The 24,966-nt window shown below is 35.1% G+C and overlaps 4 protein-coding genes and 1 pseudogene across 4 annotated transcripts; 2 read left to right on the forward strand and 3 right to left on the reverse strand.

Annotated features, from left to right (window-relative positions):
• The first annotated feature begins 665 nt into the window (after positions 1 to 665).
• On the forward strand, positions 666 to 1,514 carry LOC141674873 (uncharacterized). Its single transcript, XM_074481574.1, has 2 exons — positions 666 to 932; positions 1,134 to 1,514. Exons 1-2 carry the CDS (start codon positions 666 to 668, stop codon positions 1,512 to 1,514), a joined length of 648 nt encoding a protein of 215 aa, XP_074337675.1.
• Positions 1,515 to 8,519: 7,005 nt separating this feature from the next.
• On the reverse strand, positions 8,520 to 10,262 carry LOC141674874 (cytochrome P450 71AU50-like; annotated as a pseudogene).
• Positions 10,263 to 11,384: 1,122 nt separating this feature from the next.
• On the reverse strand, positions 11,385 to 13,237 carry LOC141670896 (cytochrome P450 71AU50-like). Its single transcript, XM_074476952.1, has 2 exons — positions 12,286 to 13,237; positions 11,385 to 12,179 (listed from the first exon to the last, which is right to left on the reverse strand). Exons 1-2 carry the CDS (start codon positions 13,156 to 13,158, stop codon positions 11,562 to 11,564), a joined length of 1,491 nt encoding a protein of 496 aa, XP_074333053.1. The 5' UTR covers positions 13,159 to 13,237; the 3' UTR covers positions 11,385 to 11,561.
• Positions 13,238 to 19,023: 5,786 nt separating this feature from the next.
• Positions 19,024 to 19,932, forward strand: LOC141674875 (uncharacterized). The gene is made up of 2 exons (XM_074481575.1): positions 19,024 to 19,236; positions 19,747 to 19,932. The coding sequence occupies exons 1-2, from the start codon at positions 19,024 to 19,026 to the stop codon at positions 19,930 to 19,932; spliced, it is 399 nt and encodes a 132-aa protein (XP_074337676.1).
• Positions 19,933 to 20,767: 835 nt separating this feature from the next.
• Positions 20,768 to 22,470, reverse strand: LOC141670897 (cytochrome P450 71AU50-like). Its single transcript, XM_074476953.1, has 2 exons — positions 21,601 to 22,470; positions 20,768 to 21,382 (listed from the first exon to the last, which is right to left on the reverse strand). The coding sequence occupies exons 1-2, from the start codon at positions 22,468 to 22,470 to the stop codon at positions 20,768 to 20,770; spliced, it is 1,485 nt and encodes a 494-aa protein (XP_074333054.1).
• Positions 22,471 to 24,966: the final 2,496 nt, after the last annotated feature.

Consider the following 24,966-nt stretch of genomic DNA (forward strand, 5'->3'; position numbering starts at 1 on the left):
GTTTGAATCCATGAGTTAATTATAAAAAAAGAACTTTAACAGTTGTGAAGATGATGACCATAAAGAGTGATTGTCCTCGATTGAATATCTCTCCGTGATCCTGTAATGGCAAATCATCATCCATGGCCTGGGGCTGATCTCCGATTCATCCCAAGAAATCCCCTGGACTCGCAATCAATTGCGTCGTAGTAGTTGTAGTTCTCTGGTGGTAAAAAGGCCCTGCGAGAAGATCAAATTAACAAAGCATAGTATTGAGGATCCTACATGTCTTCCTGTCTTTCTGCATTCTGTTATGTTGTCTAGTTGACTAAATCAGATCATTACTCTTGTTTGTCTGTTCTGAGTTTGTCCTCTTATTTTGTATGGCTGAGATTGAGTCTACTGCTGTGACAGTGTGTTCAACCTTTTTCTATTCTGTCTTATGTTTACTTTATCTATTTCCTTCTTAGTGTCTGTTATATGGGATCATGCCTGTAGTTTCTATCTTTTGAGTTTGGAATGATAATGAACATTACCTTCTCCCAATTTCTATGAATATCTTGCATTCTCAAATACATTTATATTAATCTTTATGGTATCAGAGCGAGGTTGCTCAATAACAAACCTTCCCTGAAAAGTCAAACCCATCTCTCATAATCCTTCTACACCTTCTTTCTCTGTTAAAAATGACTACCAGTGGATCTACAAGTTCTGCCAACTCAGGAAGGATCACATACCAAGAAATGTTGAACCCTCTATTCCTTCACCCATCTGATAGTGCAAGTTCGATTCAAGTGGAAAAACTTCAAGGGTCATCTGACTACAGATCTTGGTGCCGATCTATGGAAATAAATCTGGCTTCAAAAAGAAAGCTCGGATTTGTAACTGGAACAATAAGCAGATTAACAGATGATGATACAAAACGAGACATGTGGGACACCTGCAATAACATGGTAATTGCTTGGTTCACTCATAATCTATCTCCAACTATTAGAAAATCTGTGATGTATATGACAAATGCTAGTGATATTTGAAAAAACCTTGAAAAACGTTATGCTTTAACAAATGGTTCAAGGAAATATAAACTGAACAAGCAAGTATACGATGTGAAACAAAATGGGTCCTCTATTAATGAGTACTATACTACCATGAAGGGCTTGTGGGAAGAACTGGATTGTCTTAATGTCTTGCCTAATGTGTCAAGTCCGACACCAGAAACTCAAAAACTCCTTGATGCCATTGAACTGCAAAAAGAAGAAATGAGGCTGTTTCAATTCTTGAATGGCATTGATGAAGTATATGGACCACAAAGGAGTCAACTTCTGTTATCTAACCCCTTGCCATCTGTGGAGACTGCATCTGCTGCTCTGCAACAAGAAGAGGCCCAAAGAGACCTGTTAAACACTACAAAAGCTGATACAGAAAGCATGGCAATGTACAGCAAAACTCAAAACCCCAGAAACTCAAATCTCCAATGCACACACTGTGGAGTGAAAGGTCATTCAACTGAGAGATGCTGGACAGTGATTGGCTAACCTCCCTGGCATCCAAAGCACAAAGGAAACAACAACACCAATAAGGGAATTCTGAATCGAAGCACTCAAAGATCTGGAAACCAATATCCACCTCAAAACAGAGGTTACAACCAGCAGTTGACACCTAGAATGGCAGCTGCAGCCCACACTCACATTGAAGATACTGGATTTACAGCTCAACAACTGGCACAACTGGCCAAACTAATACCACAACTTCAAGCAAATCAGATAAAAGGGTCAGACACAGAAGATGAACTTGACTGTCATTTTTCTAGGATGATTTCTTGCAATCAAGTAACTGGTCTTACACATGAATGGATAATCAACTCAAGTGCATCTGATCATATGACGCCATATCTTCATAACCTATCAAAGACTGCACCTGTAGCAAAGACCACTACAATCAACCTTCCGACTGGAGACACTGTAACTGCGACACACACTGGAACTGTAACATTTGGTAATGGTCTCAAACTTGACTCAGTTTTATGTGTTCCTTTCTTTAAACATAATCTATTGTCTTTTCAAAAACTGATTAAGGATAACAATTGTGATGTTCAATTCTTCTCTGATCATTGCAATGTTGTTGATCGTGGATCTCTAAAAACTCTTGCTGTTGGATATGCCGGAAATGGTTTATAATACCTGTCAACTACACCAAAAACTCACACAGCCTTATCTGCTACACCCTCCAAACCTCAAACACCAATCACCTCAACCAACTCTCTTGAAACGTGGCACTTGAGATTAGGACATGCCCCCATAACCAAAATCAAACAAATCCCTTACCTCTCTTACAAATCTGACACTGAACCCAAAATCTGCATAACTTGCCCAATGGCAAAGTTTACCAAAATGCCTTTCAATCATAGTGAATCTCAAGCCAAAGAAAAGTTTGAAATGATCCATCTTGATATTTGAGGCCCTTACAAAGAATGTACCAAGGGAATCTATAGATACTTTCTCACAATTGTGGATGACAAAACGAGATACACTTGGGTCTATTTGCTGTCTCTGAAATCTGAAGCATTACAAACTATGTCAGCTTTCTGTCAGTATGTAGACACTCACTTCAAAAAATAGATTAAATTTATCAGATCAGACAATGCTCTGGAATTCAATACTGTGGAGTGCAAATCTTTCTTCTTAAAACTTGGAATTGTGCACCAAACCTCATGTGTCTATCGACACAAAATGCTAGGGTCGAGAGAAAACATAGAAATATTCTTGAAACAACTCCTGCTCTCAGATTCCAAGCAAACCTACCTTTAAAATATTGGGGTGACTGTATTATGACTGCAGTTCATCTCATTAACAGGCTTCCAACTCTAGTATTACAGAACAAAACTCCCTATGAAGTCCTTTATGAAGAGCCCACACCTTATACGCATCTGAAAGTCTTTGGTTGTCTGGCATTCGCATACAACAATGGTTCAAAAGGTGACAAATTTTTAGCCAGAGGAATACCATGTACCTTTCTGGGATATCCAGCCACTCAAAAAGGATACAAACTGTTGAATTTTATCACACAAATTGTGTTTGTCAGTAGAGATGTGAAGTTTCATGAACAAGTATTCCCCTTTCATAACAACTCAGACTTTATGTGCATTCAACCTTCAGCTGTGTCCCTTCATCCACTGCAGAAATCAGCAACTGATGAAGATCTTTCACTATTCCTTACTGATGAGAATCCAAATCCTGAGCAATCCTCTACTCCTGTGCAAGTTCCTGATGAGCCTGATACTATTGATGACACCAATGTGAGTAGCCAAGGCACAAGAAAGTCCACTAGAACTCATGTTCGACCACAGTGGCAAAAAGACTATATTGTTAACCATGCTGTATTCAATATAGCAACTGCTGCCATTGATACAGAATTTTTTTTCTTTATGAGTGCCCTCACTACAACAACTGATCCAACATTCTATAAAGAAGCAGTCCAACAAGATGATTGGGTAGCAGCAATGAATTCTGAAATTGATGCTTTGGAACTAAATAAGACTTGGGAAGTAGTGACTTTGCCTCCTGGAAAAACAGCTATCGGATGTAAATGGTTGTACAAAACTAAATGCAAAGCAGATGGATCTCTTGACAAGCACAAGGCAAGGTTGGTAGCCCTAGGTTGCAGTCAAGTGTATGGAGAAGACTATACTGCCACATTTGCTCCTGTGGCAAAATTGAGCATAGTAAGGGCATTACTAGCTGTTGCAGCCATGATGGACTGGTACGCTGAACACATGGATGTGTCAAATGTCTTTCTGCATGGTGATATTGAAGAAGTAGTGTACATGAAGTTCCCTCAAGGTTATACTGGGATAGGAAGCAGAATATTCAAGAACAAACCAGGTTCCAATTCAACTCACACCTCATTTGTTTTGAAATTACTAAAATCTCTTTACGGCTTGAAACAAGCTCCTAGACAGTGGTTTAGTAAGTTATCTCAGACCTTGATCAACCTTGGTTTCTCACAATCCAAATCAGATTATAGTCTCTTTACTAAGGTGACTAAGATGGACACGACTGTGATCCTAATTTATGTTGATGATCTCCTGATCTGTGGTTCTAACAAAGAAGCTATTGAGCAAATCCAATCCATGTTGTCATCTGTGTTTCATATGAAGCACCTTGGTCCTCTAAAATATTTCTTAGGAATTGAAGTGAGCAGATCAAACTCTGGATTTTTCTTGTCTCAAAGGAAGTACACTCTTGATTTAATTGATGCATATGGGTTGTCTGATGCAAAGCCTCTCACCTTACCTATGGATCTGAACACCAAACTCACTCCTGATATTGGGACACCCTTGGAGGATGTAACTCCCTATCAAAGATTGTTGGGAAAATTGATATATCTGACCATCACTAGGCCATATATCGCATTTCCAGTCCACTTACTCAGTCAATACATGCATTCACCCACATCAACTCACATGCAATCTGCCAAAAGACTCCTAAGATACTTGCTGCATTCTCCTGCTCAAGGGATCTTATTGGCAACCTCCAATGCAGCTCATCTTCAGGCCTACTGTGACAGTGATTGGGCCTCATGTCCAATTACAAGAAGGTCGACAACTGGTTATTGTGTTCTTCTAGGAAATTCTCCTATATCCTGGAAAGCAAAGAAACAAGGTGTGGTTTCTAGGTCCTCTGCTGAAGCCGAATACAGGGCAATGGCCCTTACCTCCTGTGAGATTACTTGGTTGTCTGCTCTCCTTAAAGATATTGGACTTAAAAATCTACCCTCTGCTCAACTCCACTGTGACAACCAAGCAGCCTTGGCTATAGCTGCCAACCCTGTTCTACATGAAAGAACTAAACATGTGGAGATAGACTGTCACTTCATCAGGGTTCAAATCAAAGCTGGTCACATTCACACTTTTCATGTTCCTTCCTCTGAGCAAGTTGCGGATATGTTCACCAAAGTTCTACCAGTTCAACAACAATATTATCTATTGTCCAAGCTTGGAGTTGCTGCCCATTCACCACCTCAAACTTGAGGGGGAGTATTGATGATCCTATATGTCTTCCTGTCTTTCTGCATTCTGTTATGTTGTCTAGTTGACTAAATCAGATCATTACTCTTGTTTGTCTGTTCTGAGTTTGTCCTCTTATTTTGTATGGCTGAGATTGAGTCTACTGCCGTGACATCGTGTTCAACCTTTTTCTATTATGTCTTATGTTTACTTTGTCTATTTCCTTCTTAGTGTCTTATGTTATATGAGATCATGCCTGTAGTTTCTATCTTTTGAGTTTGGAATGATAATGAACATTACCTTCTCCCAATTTCTATGAATATCTTGCATTCTCAAATACATTTATATTAATCTTTACAGAGGCTATCGAGATTTTGTAAAGCTCGGCTCCTGAACCAAAGGCTTAAAAAGATGACAAAATCGTTGAAGAATTGCATGACAACATAATCTCGAAGAAACCTGTTGACAATCAAGTTCATGTTTCGAGAAAGCATGCAAAGATGCAGTCGGATGATTTAACTGATGGTATTATGGTAGAAGTTCTTAAAAGACTGCCGGCGTTGCATGTATGTGCAAAAGTCATGGTATAATCTCATACATTCTCCCATGTTTATCGGCCTCCAATTAGATTATCAGAAAGTGGTTATGGTAAACCATACTCTTCACCATCCTAAATATCTCCATTTTCGAGATCTTAACGTTGAAAGATTAATAGTACGCTATGATGATGTGCAATGTCCAAATTACTGTAATATCAAATTTCTTCCCGGATTAATTACCTAAAAAGGCCTGGAACTCTTCCTGATTATATAATAGCAACGAGGGGATAATATTTTGAGATTAAAAAGTCTCATTTAAAAGACTAAATTACCCTTTTGTGGGAATCGAACTCGGGTTGCTTCATTTTCTATACAACCTCGTACCACAACATCATATTGTCATATGTGTTTTTTATCATACAAATAATATGTAAGTGTGCTAAAGAAATATTTTATTTAACTTTAAAGATAGTTACTTGAATTCCGCAAAAAAAATGATAGTTACTTGAATATTTGTACAATTAATTTTAAAGACCTGAATTTCAGATATAAAGTTAGGCATAATATATAAAAGGATTATTATTATTTTTTTTATTATTTTTTAGTTTAAAAATATATCTCATATATTTTTAACAATTATTTATTATAAAAAGTAATTAAAATGTATATATATAATTTTTAAAGAAAATATTGAAAATAGAATCGCCTATATATACATAATCTAGATTGGTATTAAATATTTAGATAAGTTCGAATTATAATGAGTAAATGAATTTTAGTTTATTTTGAATTTGAAATCAGAATTTGGCCCATTGTTCAAAAAATACTGGAAATTTGACTACATGACTAGCCGAAAAATATTGTCACATTCTACGTTTAGTAAATTTAAATTACAAGTTCAACGAGAATATCTTACCAATAATGTGAAATTTTTTGATATCTTATATTAATATAAATTAATGTGTTTGAGGTATTTATAGGATCAAGTCAATTGATTATTTGTATTAAAATTACTAACTTCACTAATAACGCAATAGTGTTTTGGGACTTGTCCCGATTTTAAAAATATTTGAAATTTGATATGAGATCTCACGAGATTTGTTAAAACTACGATGATATATTAAATCGATTTATTTTTCATTTTTCACTTTAAAAAAACTAGCATTTTAAAAAGAATTATTTTAGATTAACAATATTTATTGATCAAGATAATATTGTACAAATATTTTGAATTATTTTAATATTTTGAATTATTTTAATATTTTGAATTATTCAAATAAAAGTTATATCTACACTATATTGTAGCATTTGATTCAATACATTTTATACTATTTAAAAAATATATATATTGTTCAATAATTTGAAGGAATTAACCAGTTCAACTAATATTTATAAAACTTTATCGAATTGAAAAATATTTAATTTTAGAAAAATAGTATACAATATTATCAAATTATTATATAGATTTGTAATGAAAGAAACTTAAAAATAATTTAAATAACATTATAATTATAATTTTTCCTTCAAATTCTTGAAAAAAATCATGAACATCAATAATAAGTCTTACAATATATAATTTATTTTTATGTTACATGATTGATACTCGGTCGCGTAAAAAACAGATATGGATTGTTTGTTAGTGATAATGTGAATACCATATATAAATTATTGCAATTTATTTATTACATAATTTTAATTTTTGAATAATTATAAATACATGTTATTTAAGTAATCAATTGTCTCACTAGATATTAATAATGATTATACATGTACATAAATCAGATATTTAGCATATAAATAATTAAAATCATCGTAATTTTCCAAGAAATGTAACATGCGATAATTCACATGCTAACATAGACACATATAGCTTAATCTTATTTTGTTAAGAGTAGTGTAAAAAACTAACATTTTTCCAAACATACATACGTTAAATTTCAAAAACTAACATTTTTCATTAAAATCGACTTTTATATTAACAGTAGTGTAAATTTTATATTATTTTATATTATGATTGCAAGTAATTCTGAATTCAGTTATTCATTTTTTATCTTTTTAAATTGAGTAAGTTAACTGTAAGTTAGTAGAGAACTCAGTAATAATATACACCAGTTATATAGTTTATTTAAATGAAATTCAAAATTTTTGGTCAACTCTGTATTAAACATATATGTTAGTTTTTAACTTTTTCTTTGTAAACATACGAACGACATTCTACATATTAAGATTATTTGTTTCATTTTAAACGTACACCGACTACACTGTTTATATTCATTCATTAAATACAATTATACAACACACAAGAATACATATATTTTTCTTAATAAGCTATATTGGAAACATTGTGTAATTTAGTAATGTCTTGTATGAAAATAATACACAGATAAATACGTTAGACATTATACAACATTTAAAAAAAGAATATAACTAAAAACATTATAATTGCATGCATAAAAAAACTCTAGAAAATGACCCATGTTTCGCAGTGTTTACAGCCTAAACACCAATTCTTGGTCAAGATAATGTTTTTGTTTCGGAAGTGAATGGTAGTGAAGATGGTATTGTTTTCGTCAATGCAGCTGCATTTTTCGGTAGGGGTTCATTCGGACGAGCGCAATGTACTTGTGCGTTTTGATTCCAAGACTAATGTAGTGAGTATAATCTCATTGCCTGACTGGGTTGAAGATAGGTCAATCGTCACACCTATTCCTATTATTCATCTATTTGGTATATCTGGTCAATCTATTGCTTATTTCGTTTGGGAAGATTGTGTAAGACTTCTTGACATGTGGGTATTGAAAGACGATCCTGCAAATGAGTTTACATGGGAGAAGAAAATGTGTGTTGGTTTAAGTAAATATAGTTTTCCGCAAGTCTTGGGTATAAGGAACAATGGTGAACCGATACTTGTAGAATCTAATTTGATTACATATAACCTTGATAATCATGAACTTATTTAATACAAAAGTATAATCCCCTTGGAAGTACAAACATGATCATTTTTTAAGGCGACAGGTAGGAGTGGCAATTAGATGTGTAGCCCTTCCAACAAGTATCCCAAATTCCTCAGTCATGTCAAGTTCTGGTGGCTGCATGCCATTAGGGAGATCCCAGTTAAAACAATGCAACAGTTGAGCCACCACTAGGCGAACGATAGTGAGACCTAATTGCATTCCAGGACACCCTCTTCTCCCCGATCCAAAGGGAATAAGTTCAAAATCCCTTCCTCGAAGATCAATATTGCTCCCGCAAAATCTTTCTGGGAGGAACTTCCCTGCATCAGTCCATACCTTAGGGTCTCGGCCTATTGCCCATACATTAATGATTACTCTTGAATTTTTGGGTATAAAGAATCCGTCAACTGTGCAATCTTCTATAGAATGATGAGGAAGTAACAGTGGTGCCACAGGGTGCAGCCTCATGGCTTCTTTTATAACAATGTTTAAGTATTCTAACCTCTCCAAGTCCGATTCTTCCACCATCTTGTCCATTCCAACTACCTGTTCTAACTCTTTTTGTACTTTCTTCATTACTCTCGGATGTCTTAGAATTTCAGAGAGTGTCCACTCAATAGTTGTTGAAGTAGTGTCAGAATTCTACTTTCGAGCTAATGTTAATGATCAAGTTTTATGAATTCTAATGTTACCACTAGATATGCAGAAATCTACCCTGTCCTTGCATTTATAGCAACCAGAAGTTGTTTAGAAACCTATATCAGTAAATAATTTACATCTCTGGCAAATAACTTGCTCTATCCTGTAACTAGATCTTTAATATGGAGAATGTTAGAGTTGCATCATACAATGAAGTTCCTTTACTAACAACTTAAAAGCTTAGAAGAGCAGTTACCATTAAAATAGCTTTAACGTGGGAGCGATCAAACTTGAATTCTGAATATCCAGATTTCATGATCTCGAACATGGTATGTACAAAGTCCTTGGTTTGGCCATGCTCCTTTGGCTGGTCATGCTCGTCAAGAATCTTTTCTAAAAATTGATCCCATACTTTGGCCACAGCTTTCATTTTCCTAGTTAATCCCTGAAGATCAAGTGCACCAATGTAAGGAAAATAGTCACCAAGGTTAAAAGATACTGCCAACTTTGTCCCCTCCTGAATCACGCCTTTAAATCCTCTTTCACCGAACTCCTTGTCCTCAAACTTCTTTCCAAACACCATCTGGCAACTGATATCCGAGGTCATGGATGTTATTCTGGTACTAATATCAACGGAAACATGTTCTTGGGCTGCGTGCTCAAGAACATGTACTAATTCGCCAAGCACCTTTTTTCTCAAGGCTTGAAAAGAATTAATTTTGAGGTTACTGAGCAATTCCAGGGTGCACAATTTGCGCATGTTACGCCAGTAGGACCATATGTTGAGAATGACAAATTTCTTTGCTCATAACCAATGTGCTTAGCAACTTCAAGAGATGGCCTGCCAGCAAAATTAAGATCGTGGGTCTTGATAAACTGTTTGGCTGCATCTGGCGATGAGACAATGATCTTGGGGACAAACCCAATGCGCATAGACATAATAGGGCCATGTTTCTCAGCTAGCTTCTGCAAATCTCGATGAGGATTCTTACCTAGCATATGAAGGTGTCCAATAATGGGGAGGCCTTTTGGTCCTGGCGGTAATTTTCTTTGTGTCCTTTTCTTCAGCCATTGCCAGAGAACACAAGCGAGTACTACTACTACTACTACTACTACTACTACAAGTGTTGTCAATGTCCAAGCCATGAGAAGTATGTGATAGACTTTATCAAATTCGACCTTATAAGGAGTAGTTGGTATGTGTTATCATACCGATTACATTTTTAATCTGCAAGTCTGTTCTGATGACATAATAAGCCGCCAACCTCTAACATATACTCATTCACAGACTTGATTCTGCATGCGATATGGTGTTACCATTGGCTCTAGGACCTGAAACATCGCAATTGTTCCTGCAATTCTATCAATAATCTAATCATCAATTATTTATTACTATATATGTTGTAATTAAAATGGTTGTTATTATTTATAATTATTATTAAATGGTTATTATATATGTTGTAATTATTTATAATTATTTATTTAAAATGGTTGTTATTCGTTAATCTTCACTTGGATTGATTTATTGTGATTGATCCGATATCAGGGATGAAGCAACGAAGCAGCTTGTAATGTTGCTAATCAACCATCTAGCCACAAAGGAAAGGGCAAGGACTGTGAGTTCCATTTCGCGCAGCAAAGGTATGTTTATGCCTTAAAAGAATATCAAAGTATATTCTCAAGTGGGTAATTGGAAGCAATTCTCCTTGAAACACCATGAATTGTTATGAATATGCTAGTCCAGAAGTATGCGTTCAATTGAGTTTATACTTTATTAAATTCATATGCGACTGTGTTGAAGGATGCTACTTCAGTTCTGAAACAAAGTGACTAGTTTTACAAATCCAAATACTCAAGATAGAAGTTATTCACTACCTCTTGGAACTTTATCCATGACTTGTGGATGTTTTAGAAGTTAAGAGAGTGTCCACTGACACAGCAAGCATGTCCTGTAATGTATTTTGTCATATAAGTTACATTGCGCAATATAAATTTTGATAAATTATCAAAGGAACATGGAACCTACAACCTAGTCAATTTTGGTCTACTAGTAGAACAGCCTTGCTGTGGGAGAGTTCAAACTCAAACTCTGTTTCTCCTGATTTCAACTCTGTTTTGTTCAAACGTACTTGATGGTCCTGTTTGACAATTAGCGGTTAAATGTTAGCAGTAACGGATTAAATTAGCTGTTTCGACGAGCTGATTGAGTAAGCTATTCTGAATAGTGGACTAAATTTAGTTGTTTGAATTAAACTGTAACTGTTTGAATTAGCCGTTTGTATTTAATTTAGATAAATGCCCGTCATCTAGTCGAAAAAACTGCTCCTATTACAACAAGTACAACTGTCAGATGTGGAACAATTAGTTGTGGATGCTGGATGCAGAAAGAGAGAGCAGAACTTACTCCTATTACAACAAGTAACTAGATAGGCTGTTTCTGAGAATCTAATTTAAATGAAGGCGACGAGACGGAGTAGCTTTTAGGTGATTAGCTCTTGTAACGACAAGTCCAAACTCCTCTGTCATGTCCAACTCCGATGGCTTCATACCATAAGGAAGTGTCCAATCAAAACAATGCACGAGTTGTGCAACAACTAGGCGAACCATGAGGAGCCCCAACTGTATCCCGGGGCACCCTCTTCTTCCAGAGCCAAATGGAATAAGTTCAAAGTCACGTCCTAGGAGATCGATATTACTCCCAACAAACCTTTCTGGTGCAAAAATTTCTGCGTCAGTCCATACCTTAGGGTCTCTGCCAATAGCGTATATGTTAACCATGACTGTGGTCTTTTTTGGTATAAAAAAACCATCGATTTCACAGTCTTCTACAGAGTGATGAGGGATTAATAGCGGTGCCACTGGATGCAGTCTAAAGACTTCTTTTATTACCATGTCTAGATATTCTAAACTCCCTAAATCTGACTCCTCAACCATCTTGTTCATTCCAACTACTTCAGCCAATTCGTTCTGGACTTTTTCCATGATATGTGGATGTTTCAGAAGCTCAGACATCGTCCAGTCTACAGTTGTGGCGGCAGTATCCACTGCAGCAGCAAGCATGTCCTGTGAAGTGTTTGGTTACATAATTAAAATTATCGTCGATACAAAGTTTAATATGTTAGAAAAGCCAAAAGAAACAAGATCAAGGAACCTAGTCATTAGTAGTTACCAGTAGAACAGCCTTGATGTGGGTGCGATCAAACTCAAACTCAGCTACTCCTGATTTCATGATGTCTAACATAGTATCGACAAAGTCCTTTGTTTGTCCGGGGTCCTTCGTTGTTGCATGTTCATCAAGAATCTTCTCCAAAAACTTATCAAATACCTTAGCAACAGCCTTCATTCTCTTCGTGAGTCCCTGAAGATCAAGTAGGCTAAGATAAGGAAAGAAATTGCCAAGATTAGGAATTGCTGCCAACTGCATTCCCTCTTGAATCACTACTTTAAATCCCTTCTCATCAATTTCATTATCTACGTATTTTTTACCAAATATCATCCGGCAACTGATATCTGCACTCATAGACGCAACTACATCGCTAAGATCAACTGTAACACCTTTCCGAGCTGCATCTTCAATGCTATCCACCAACAGTCCAATCTCTTCCTTTCTCATGGACTTAAATGAATTGATTTTAACACTACTAAGCAACTCTAAGGTGCACAGTTTACGCATGTTGCGCCAATAAGGACCGTAGGCGCCAAATGACAAGTTTCGCTGATCATAAGATATGTACTTAGCAGCTTCATGAGGCGGCCTACTAGCAAAATTAATATCATGATCTTTTAAAAACTGCTTAGCTGCTTCTGGGGATGAAACTATGATGTTACGAACAAATCCAAACTGCAGGTACATGATAGGTCCATGTTTCTCCGATAGTTTTTGCATATCCTGGTGAGGATTTTTGCCTATTAGATGAAGGTGCCCCAAAACAGGAATGCTTTTCGGACCAGGTGGTAGTCGTCTTTCAAGTTTCTTCTTGGACCATGATTGCTTAAGGTAAGCAAGGAGAACCACTGCAAGAAATATTAATATCCAAGCCATAGCTAGAGTTAATAAGTTGTGTCAACTGCTCAAGTTGTTCTACTTATAAATACTACTTGAGCAGAAAACAAAATCTACCCTCGGTGAAATCGAAACTTAAGATTGTTCTGATGCTCTTTCTATGTTCTTACTTATATATTAAAATCCTTAACTTTCACTTAGGCTTATGTGACAAGCATATAACAATAGTCTGGGTTAGGGGAGTATCTAGTAAGGGGTACCGCGGTGTCCTCATAAAATCAAATTTTATGTTTTCCACCATTATTTTTTTAAAATATATAAACGTGTCCCTTCAAAATTCAAAAATATAAAGGCGACTTCTTAAAATTTGTCCGGTGTCCCCCTATTGAAAAATTCCTAGATCACCCGGTCTGGGCCAATTATGATCGAAAACCACTGTGCATATCTCTGTCAGAGATTTCACACAAGTTTGAATAAAATAATTTTCTGCAAATTGTGTGATGATCTAACTTCATTCAGCCGTCTAAGATACTTGGTGAAATCAAAAAAATCCAAATTTAAATTTTATTAAAAAAAACTGTCTTTACTATGTAACTTCTGTGAAGGCATGCATTTGTATTGTACAATGCAAATTATGTTAGTGTAGAAGCAGAAAAATGTGAAGGTCACTCTCAGATTTGCACAATGCTCAGTTTTCATTATACAAGAATGTATCATATCTCAGTAATCGTCATCATCATAATTTTGCTTGTGTGTTCGTTTTAGGCAATGGAAAGGATGAATAATTTGACAGATCTTACTTGTACTTCAGAATTATGTAAGCCTACTCCATGAGAAAAATGCTTTGCTGATAATGATGCTACTGAAGAAGAAACATATTTGGATTTCAGTTCTAGCTAACAAATTAAAACTAACTTTATTTGCCTATCTCTACACAAATAGAATTACATTATTACACGATAGTTTAAGCTACATTATTAGTATTATTGAATAGCATAAGATCATGTTGTTGCTTTTCCGTGACATGTTAAGGTTTTAAATGTACCGGTTACTTGACATTATATTAGGCAAACTCTCAGGTTCGAGTCCTATAGCATAAGATCATGTTGAGCCTTTTCTCTTAAAATTTTAGATAAACTAATTACTTAATAATTACATGAAGTTATTTTTTCCCTAGACAACCCACAACCGCTACCCTTCGAGTACGCAATGCAATAGCCTGCAAAAACACGTGAATCGATTGCCAAGCTTAGTTCATAAGTAAATATAACTATAAGTTCATAACACCATAAAGGGAGTTAGGGAGGTAGGCTAGGAGACTTTCACTCCAAATGTTTGTATCTGCATGTCAAGTTTGAAGTAGACACAAAACCTTACACCGTCAAGATAAACTTAAGAAATACAAAAGACGTAGAAGGCACAACTCTCAGATGTGAAAGATATATACATAAGTTATAAGAACTGACAAAGATACATGGATTGTGACTAATAAATTTTTTGGAATGATGAAGATATATAGCTGATAAGGAAGATGGGCTCATTGATTATAGCATATCATCATATTTTAGAAGTTTTTTCAAAATTCACTGAATACGAAATTTGAAAAATCTTTTAAAATTCGGGTTGAATGCGTATGATGAGCTTATTTTATATCACCTTGTTGAATTAAAAATATATATTTTTTAAAATTCAGATTGAATATCGAATATGGGCCTCATCGATGATAAAGATTTAGGTTACTTAAAAATCGTGAATGATGTTAAACGAATAAATATAAATTAAGAAAAATTATAAAAAATACTAATTTTTTAAAGTTTTTTTTTGCAATTTTACCCTCTTCTGATTTTTTTTTGCAAAAATACGGAATCAATCAAAATCAAGCCGCAACTAGTCGAATCGAGTTTTTTAGTTGAATTTAAGGTTGTACGAGGTTGTATGGATTTCCAGAAACTCATCAAATGTTGCATCTAGTTGAATCGAGTTGCAGAAAATGGTAAGTTTATAAATAAAAAGGATTTTTTTGCAATTTTTTTTAAAATGACAATACTTTTCCAAAAATATTTTTTACCTTGAGTATTTTTCAAAAAAGCTCTATAAGAGAAATTGTTTAATAAATAACATATTTTAGTATAATTTTTGAATTGAATATTTTAATAAACAAATGTTATAAATATTAAAAAAAAATACTAAAAGAACAATTCGGTGTAGCACGCTGTAAAATACTGAGTAACAAATAACACATGATATATTCTTAAGTCGGGACTACAATTTTTTTAACGTTATTTTCTGACCTAGCTCGAAGAGCTTCAACAGTTGTGATTGTGAAGATCATGATTGTCCTCGATTGCATATTCCTGTAATGGCAAATCATCATCCCGGATCAATTATGTGAAGGTCAATTGTGTTAATACTAGTTTTGTAATTGATATAGGCTGGATTACTCGGCATGTTATATTAAGACCTCAGCTGGATAATCGCAACTATCATTTGTAATCCAAAGATAAGGATATAATTGCCAAACAACTAGTAGTTGATGTACTTGTAGATATAGATGTGTTAACTAATAATTACGATAATCCTTATCTTTTCATAACAGTGTAAACAAACTCAAGCCCCAGTATTATAAAGGGTGAACAAACTAATATGAAGATACTTTTGAAACCATAATCAAGATCTTATAAGTGTTTTGATCATTCCACTAATCGCTTATATGTTTCTCACCATGTCTCATTTGTAGATTTGTAGAGAACATATTTCCATTTCAAGTTACAAATAAACAGGACCTTAATTTTTTCCCCTCTAAAGAGGAGTCTAAAAATCCATCTACCTCTACCCCTACAGATATTGAACCACCCATATCAACTCTCACCACTCATACATTACCTCAACCACCTAATATTACTCCTAATCCTCATACCATTCCCCAATCACCACCTTTGACATCTCAAGCTGATCGCATCTTACATAGCGATAACATATCATCCCCTGCTAGCCAACATTCTTCTTCTTTGGAGTCTCAACCAGTCGGGCCTTCTAGAAATCGAAAATTAAATCCTAAATATTATGGGTCTGCTTTTGTCAACAATTCAACTTGTCACCCTTTAGCAGTGGCTAACAACATCTCCATGTTAGCTAAAATGGTTAGCCAAATCATGGTTATGTAAAATTTTATTGAACCTGTAAGGCCATGCACTCCAATGATATTAGGTATAATCATTACCTATATTCAAAAATATTGTTTTATTCCTATTTTTCAGATTTATATATATATAAACTTTAAATAATTAAATGAATTTAGTTAATACTTAATTCAATACATGAATAAAATATATAATTGTAAGTTAATAATTATTACAACTGAAAATATAATAACATATAAATATAACAAAAATATTTTTAATAAAAAGTTACTAATATATATTATATTATATATATATATTGTTTCTTAAAAATAATTAATAAATTTTGTTAATAAGAGAACAATATTTTCACACTTAATATTATATAAATTAAAAATATTATCTATAAAATAATAATTTTAATATTTATGTATTAAATATTATATAAATATATGCATGTTTAATGTGTATGTGTAATGTGTAGATTTAAGTTTAAACATGAATTAAATCTGACGTGGAAGATATAATAACATCTACAGATTCAACAAATATAGAAGACGAGATGAAGGATATCTAAATTTTTTTGCTAACAGGTGATGTGGTTGGAGTGGTGTTTTTTTTACCTAATATCTATATCTGAGTGCCACTTAGGATTTTTAGCTAACAGGAGGCCATGGTTGGAGATGCTGTAAGAAACCTACTTGTGTAAGTCAAGCAACTAAAGATCCCTTATGGAGGTCTGCTATGTCAGAAGAGTTCACTGCCTTACTACAAAATGGCACTTGGGAGCTTGTACCTTACAATTCTCAAAATTTGATTGGCTATAAATGAATTTTCCGTATTAAGCGTAATCTGATGGTTCAGTAGAGAGGTATAAAGCACGCCGTGTGGCGAAGGGCTTTCATCAACGCGTTGGTCTTGATTATTCGGAGACTTTTGCTCCAGTTGCAAAACCTGCTACAGTTCGAATTATTCTCTGCTTAGCCTTGTCTAATAACTGGTCATTGCGTCAATTAGATATCAACAATGCTTTTTTGAATGGCACCTTACATGAACCAGTATACATGGTTCAACCACCTGGATTTATAGACTCTAATTTTCCAAATCATGTTTGTCTTCTTCGAAAATCGATCTACGGGCTTAAACAGGCATCTCATGAATGGTATCAAGAACTTCGAAAATTCTTACTCCAATTTGGCTTTACTAATTCTGTGTCAGATTCAGCCTTATTCAGTTACAATCACCATGGTGCTGTTTTACACTTTTTGGTGTATGTTGATGATATAATTTTGACCGGAAATAATGATGATTTTATCAGCATCTTTGTTGCAAGACTTAATACTAGGTTTTCCTTAAAAGATTTAGGGGATCTTTATCAATTTCTTGGGGTGGAGGTTATCAAGACTTCAGCTGGACTTTTCTTGAGTCAACACAGGCACATAAGAGACATTTTAACTGAACATCATATGTCGGATGCTAAAGGTGTACAAACACCACTAAGCTCTTCTGAGATATTGACGTTACATGACTCTTCCCCCTCAACTGACATTCAAACATTTAGAAAAATTGTGGGAAGCCTGCAGTATTTACAGATCACAAGGCCAGATGTTTCTTTTGCTGTCAACAAATTGGCTCAGCACAAGCCATCTGCCAAACATTTTCAAGCCTTAAAACGTATTTTGCGTTATTTGAAAGAAACTATATATTACGGTCTCTATTTTCGGCACAGTCAGCCACTTTCTTTAACTGCCTTTACCGATGCAGATTGGGGTGGTTGCGCTGATAGTGCTCGATCTACTACTGCCTATGTCATCTATCTTGGCCCCAATGTAATTTCATGGAAGTCTGCACGTCAAAAATCCGTCTCACGTTCGTCAACTGAGGCCGAGTACAAAGCTTTAGCCGATGCCGCTGCTGAATTAATGTGGGTTCAGAACTTACTCTCTGAACTTGGCATTTCAATACCTCATGTGCCTACCTTGTTTAGTGACAACACAGGGGCTACTTATGTTTGTGCAAATCCAGTTTTTCATTCAAGAATGAAACATGTTGCACTTGATTACCATTTCATTCGAGAACAGGTCCAACAAAAATTGCTCAGGGTTCATCATATCAGCACAAAGGATCAGCTAGCGGATATCTTGACAAAGCCTTTGCCTCGCATTCAGTTTCATCATCTTCGGTCCAAGATAGGTGTCAGTGATGGGTCACCTATCTTGCGGGGGCGTATTAAGACCTCAGCTGGATAATCGCAACTATCATTTGTAATCCAAAGATAAGGATATAATTGCCAAACAACTAGTAGTTGATGTACTTGTAGATATAGATGTGTTAACTAATAATTATGATAATCCTTATCTTTTCATAACAGTGTAAACAAACTCAAGCCCGAGTATTATAAAGGGTGAAAAGACTAATATGAAGATACTTTTGAAACCATAATCAAGATCTTATATGTTATTGTAATACTTTTTAGATTAAAGAATTTGAATATTTTATGTGTTAAACAATCTGGAATCCACTTCATAATCCCCTGGACTTGCAATCAATTGCGTAGTAGTAGTAGTTATCTGGTGGTAAAAAGGCACTGCGAGAAGACAAAATCAAAGCAGAGGCTATCGAGATTTTTTAAAGCTTGGCTTCTGAATAGAGCGTCAATTTCGTACACGATACGTGAACACGACACCTGGCAGTGGTAAATCTCGAAAAATCAGTTTAAGCACGTAAACATGCAGTTGTATGAGTTACCTGAATATATCTTGCATTACATGTGCGTGCAAAAGTCATGGTATTTCCCGAAAAGGCATGGTTTACAATATCATATGGGTTAATCTGCACGTCAACAAGTAATAGTCATGATCGCAGAATTTATCTATGGATTCCTCTTATTCAGAAATACAAAACTCTTCCTGATTCACCTCTTCCCTTTAAACAAAACCGGAAAGCTTGGGAGGGATTAGCTTTTGGATTTGTGCCAGAAGATAATGATTATGTTGTGGTACATATTATCTGTTAGAATATAGTTCCGGTGAGTCCTCCACTGCCTGAGCTCTGATACCATGTTGAGTAATCAGCTCATCAAACCTTGTTTATCCCCAACCACCATTTACTCGACATTGGTGTTTATAGCTAAACACTAACTCCTGGAAGAAATTAACTCAAGATAATGTTTTTATTTCCAGAATCGAAAGTAGAGATGATGGTGTGTTTTTGTTAATGCCACTGCATATTGGGTAGGCGTTAATTCTGACAAGAATAGAATGCTTATGCGCTTTGATACCAAGACTAATGTGGTGAGTATAATCTCATTGCCAGACTGGGTGGTATAAATCAATCAATTACGACACCTATTCCTATTATTCATCTATTTGGTCAATCTATTGCTTACTTTGTCTGGGAAGATTCTGTACAACATTTTGACATGTGGGTATTGAAAGAAGATCCCACAAATGAGTTTACTTGGGAGAAGAAGATGTGTGTTGGTTTAAGTAAATCTATTTTTCCGCAGGTCTTGGGTGTAAGGAACAACGCTGAACCAATACTTGTAAAATCTTATAATTTGATTACATATGGCCTTGATAACCATAAAGCAAATAATTTCGTTGATTCTTGGATACGTTGGACTAAAGACTATTTTCCACCTTATGTCATTAGTCCTTTTGTGGAGAGTCTGATATTGCTTAATGCTGATTGAAATCTCGGGTTCCATGGTAATACTCTGCAAAGCTATCTTTGAGCAAGTTAATCATTTTCCTTAATTTGTGCTCGTTCAGTTTTGATACAGGAAGGACTAGCCAGCTGCAGAATGGCAGAAGCACTGCAGTAAAAGATTGAGAAACTATGTGTGCTGTATAGATCAAAGTCATGAGAACTAGCTTCAGTGTCAGCACCAGGACCATTTGTTGGAAAGATCATACGGTAAGTTGAGTTGTTTGGTATGTTGAAACGTGTCTAACCTCTAATGTTAGAGATTTTATAATCACTTAAGTAGTTAAGATAAGCAGTTCACTTGCAATGGTAAAGATAAGCAGTTCGAGTCAGTTAGGTCCACTGATGATACTTAAAAGTAAAAAACACTGAATCTTGTGAGACGGTGGAAAAAAAAGGAGATTTCTGAATCAATTTTACGATGACAAAGAGCCCTCCTTTTAGCAGGGTAAATGAGAGAAGCTCGCAAAGATGAGGTCATTTAATGAATAGCTTAACTGATTGATTCATGAAAAGGAAAACACAATAAGCTGTCAAACTGGTAGATATTTAGGGTTGCTGAACTGTTCCTCTGTAATTAAATTATTGCTATAAATTTTCTCAAGTATCTGTGATGTTTCCCATCTCTAATTAAATTAGTGCTATAAAATAGTTACATCCAATTCAACTACATACAGATAATAAGTTTTTGTGAAGACAAGCCAGTTAGATAAAGGACAATAAAGGTGTATTATAGAACTTATTATCTTTTCAATGAACTTAGTATCACAAATATAGAATTGTAAAATACAATTAGAGTCTCCTTGTAAAGATAGACATCATTATTTTGTAAAGCGACGGGTAGGAATTGCAATAAGATGTGTAGCCCTTCCAACAAGTATCCCAAATTCCTCGGTCATGTCAAGTTCAGATAGGAGCATTCCATTAGGGAGATCCCAATTAAAACAATGCACCAGTTGGGCCACTACTAGGCGAACCATAGTGAGACCTAATTGCATCCCGGGGCACCCTCTTCTCCCAGAGCCAAAGGGAAGAAGTTCAAAATCCCTTCCACGAAGATCAATATTGTTCCTGACAAATCTTTCTGGGAGGAACTTCTCTGCATCAGTCCAGACCTTAGAATCTCGGCCTATTGCCCATACGTTAATGACTACTGTTGAATTTTTGGGAATGAAGAATCCGTCAACCGTGCAATCCTCAATAGACAGATGAGGGAGTAACAGCGGTGCCACAGGGTGCAGCCTCATGGCTTCTTTTACAACCATGTTTAAGTATTCCAAACTCTCCAAATCCGATTCATCGACCATCTTGTCATGTCCAACTACTTGTTCTAACTCTTCTTGGACTTTCTTCAGCACTCTTGGATTTCTTAGAAGCTCAGAAAGTGTCCATTCAATCGTTGTTGAAGAAGTGTCAGCTGAAGCAGCAAACATGTCCTGAAAAAATCATTTATTAAGGAGTTAAACAAATTATTGACTACAAAAATGCTCTGCTTTCAAACTAGTGGATTATGATTTAATTTTTCGAGTTCAAATGTCACCTCTAGAATTAAAAGTCTGCTTCCTCCTGATGTGTTTGAGAAATAGAAGTTTTTAAAATACAAAAATTGGAAAGTAGTTTACATTTTTCTCTACTAAAGTCTTAGAGAGGTTACCATTAGAATAGCTTTTACGTGGGAGCGATCAAACTCAAATTCTGACTCCCCAGATTTCATAATACCCAGCATGGTATCGACAAAGTCCTTGGTCTGACCATGCTCCTTTGGCTTGTCATGCTCGTCAAGAATTTTTTCGAAAAATTGATCCCATACGTTGGCTATAGCCTTCATTTTTCTAGTCAATCCCTGAAGATCAAGTGCACCAATGTAAGGAAAATAGTCGCCAAGGTTAAAAGCCACTGCCATCTTCATCCCCTCCTCAATCACGCCTTTAAATCCTCTTTCATCAAACTCCTTATTCTCAAACTTCTTTCCAAACACCATCTGGCAACTGATATCTGAGGTCAGGGATGTTATTCTAGTACTAATATCAACGGCAACTTGTTCTTGAGCTGCTTGCTCAATAATATTTACTAACTCGGCAAGCTCTTTTTTTCTCATGGCTTGAAAAGTATTAATTTTGAGGTTACTGAGCAGTTCCAGGGTGCACAATTTGCGCATGTTACGCCAATATGAACCATATGGTGAGAATGACAAATTTCTTTGCTCATAAGAAATGTGCTTAGCAGCTTCCAGAGGAGGCCTGCTTGCAAAATTAAGGTCATGAGTCTTAAGGAACTGCTTGGCTGCATCTGGCGAGGAGACAATGATGTAGGGGATGAATCCAAAGCGCATTGACATGATAGGGCCATGTTTTTGAGCTAGATTTTGCAAATCTTGATGAGGGTTTTTACCTAACATATGAAGGTGTCCAATAATGGGCAGGCCTTTTGGTCCTGGTGGTAATTTTCTCTGTGTCCTTCTCTTCTGCCATAGCCAGAGAAGGCAAGCGAGTACCACTACAACTATAATCCAAGTCCAAGCCATGAGTAGTATGCTATAGACGTTATCGAAAGCTGCCTTATAAAGAGTTATACTTAATTGGAATGTGATATCTTATGAAAAATCAGTGATAAAAAGTGAGAAACAAGAGAAAAACTTTGTTGATACAGATGTTTGGAAATGATTATTCAATTGATGAATGATTACAAACAGAACATGTTTAATCTGCTAGCGGCATGACATAGAAATCGCACCATAAAATTAACTGCAGTCTGTTCTGATACCTTAATAATAAGCAGCCAACAGCTTACCTATAGCTTAAGAATAGTGCCAGCTTGAAATACTGATAATTTACAGACTTTGATGTGTGCATATCATTTTTTTAGTTTTGCATAGAGTAAAATGAGATCGACTGGGACGTTGAATATTTATTATAATCTATATATCTCACTGAGTAATATTATTCTAATAAACTAGAAGTTCATACAAGTCCTGATCTCTCTTCTTTAGATAAAACAAGCATGTGTCATTGGCTCTAGGACTCGAAACTTCAGTATTTCTCCTGTAAATCTACTGATTAATAAATTTATCGATGATTCGTTACTATATATGTTGTACATGTGATTTCAGTAAGCGGCTGAACCATAGCTATTTTTATGTAGAAGATACCCTATGTCGGCTGCATCTGGTTGTTTTGTGCTACTTGGAAGCATTCTAGATTGCCGGAGACTTATATTATGGAGATTGAAGCAAATGTACCATCCGGCTGGTTTGGCTCAAACTTGTTGCTTCTAATAAAATTAAAACCAATATCTACAAGTAGTGATAGCTCATTTCTTAAAGGGATTATGGAAATAGGGCATAGGCCACAAGACACAAAAGGTATCGCCCATGCTCAATGTGAGTCGAACAGAGAACAAACAAACAGCAGCTTATCGGTACTATTTATCCCTGATATTTCTATTGTTCTTCACTTGTTATAATTTTATAATGTAGTTATCTATCTTCTCCTTGTTCTGAAATTAAAAAACAGGACACTTGGCCATGTTTGTTTCAGGAATTATAATCTAGGAGAAAAAATTATACCATCATTACTAATCTTCGGGATTAAATTATTTAATTCTATTTACTGTATTAAATTTAGGATTAAACTATACTCCTTCAAATTTTTATCCCATATTTGTTCAAGATTAAATTATGATAGGATTGTATTAATATCTTTAAAAAATTTATAGAACAAAAACGCAATTTCTCCTTACTGCAGTATTTTAGCATGGTAAGTTAAATTTTTTCTTTTAATCTGGGCTATCGCTGGAATGATCTAACGTTTTAGAAGCTGTTTGCTAGAAAATTGTTAAATAGCAACTGGTTTCTGTTAGCACTTAGTATATGTGTTAGCATTAACTGTTTGGTTCAAGAAGATTTTTGCTTTTGGTAACAAGTTTGGAGAGTTGTAGTCCCTGTGGAGGCATGTGTGCGAGTTTCATGGTATGACCATGTAAAAACTCTCTGCTTGCCTTTTAACATTAAAATAATATAAGACTTTTCTTTGTTAAATTTTTTTATGCTTTCTGTTATGAGAAAGGAAGTTGATGATATAAAGTTCAATACTGGATTTCTTTTCTGATCTTTTTTTGTGGCCTGAAACTTAGTTTGGAAGTTGCAGAGCACTTAAGCGTGAGAATTAGCACGAGTGAAGAAAAGAGTAAATAATGTAGTTAGTATATTGCTTCAAAAAATATTTTACTTTTTTCAGTTTGGTTTCTAAGATTGATTTTGGGTATAATGTGACTTCATTGTGTCAGTTTTAATCAGGTTATTAAGAAAGTTTTTCTAGTTTTTAATTTTGATTGTGATTTTGATTCAAGAAAAAATGGCTTTAACTGAGTTGATTAACATTTTATGGTAGTAACTGATTATTTATTGGCTTTAATGGAAATATTGAATGTTCACGAAATGAATAAATTACTGAGTTTCTTTTTTACTGATTGGGAAATTGATTTTAAATTGTTAGTTTGTATTTGAATTTTGAATCTTTTTTGCATTGATTTGAATTGATTCTGAACTTATGACTTCCCTTTCTTTTCCATAGTTAGGGGCTTTTGATACTCTCTTGATGAGACTTGGCGTTTTACGCAGGCTTGATCATGGTCAGGTGTTGCAGGATGCTTATCAACGTATCTCAAAACCGTAAATATCAGAGTATTTTCTGGAACAGACGATCAGTTGTCATTTTTTCAATACTTGCTGATGGAAGTGCTTTGAGAAATGTATCAGTTAATTTATCAAATTTGCGAGGAGGTCAAGAGGTCCGGAAAGAACTCTTAGACTATCAAAGAGAATCAACAACTAGCAAGCTTAATCTCTTCTCTTAATTGAATATGGTTCAAAGTGTATAAGGTACACTTTCTGTTTTCTTTTAGACTTGCAGTAAATGGTGCATTGTTTATGAATAGAATTTAAAATGGTAGTTTCTTGTTCATGTGATTCTTTTGTTGTCTAAATGTCGAAGATGAGGAATCCTTTGTAGTTTAGAATGAA

Source organism: Apium graveolens, chromosome 7 (genome assembly GCF_009905375.1).
Source record: "Apium graveolens cultivar Ventura chromosome 7, ASM990537v1, whole genome shotgun sequence".
In the NCBI taxonomy this organism is placed as follows: domain Eukaryota; kingdom Viridiplantae; phylum Streptophyta; class Magnoliopsida; order Apiales; family Apiaceae; genus Apium; species Apium graveolens.

Bases quoted from the DNA above. Each gene is read 5' to 3' on its own strand.
- LOC141674873 (XM_074481574.1), top strand. From the start codon at position 666: ATGACTACCAGTGGATCTACAAGTTCTGCCAACTCAGGAAGGATCACA. The intron at 933-1,133 runs GTAATTGCTTGG...ACTACCATGAAG, and splicing joins GGGACACCTGCAATAACATG to GGCTTGTGGGAAGAACTGGA.
- LOC141670896 (XM_074476952.1), bottom strand. From the start codon at position 13,158: ATGGCTTGGATATTAATATTTCTTGCAGTGGTTCTCCTTGCTTACCTT. The intron at 12,180-12,285 runs GTAACTACTAAT...AACACTTCACAG, and splicing joins ACATCAAGGCTGTTCTACTG to GACATGCTTGCTGCTGCAGT.
- LOC141674875 (XM_074481575.1), top strand. From the start codon at position 19,024: ATGGTATTTCCCGAAAAGGCATGGTTTACAATATCATATGGGTTAATC. The intron at 19,237-19,746 runs GTACATATTATC...ATTTTTCCGCAG, and splicing joins AAGATAATGATTATGTTGTG to GTCTTGGGTGTAAGGAACAA.
- LOC141670897 (XM_074476953.1), bottom strand. From the start codon at position 22,470: ATGGCTTGGACTTGGATTATAGTTGTAGTGGTACTCGCTTGCCTTCTC. The intron at 21,383-21,600 runs GTAACCTCTCTA...TGATTTTTTCAG, and splicing joins ACGTAAAAGCTATTCTAATG to GACATGTTTGCTGCTTCAGC.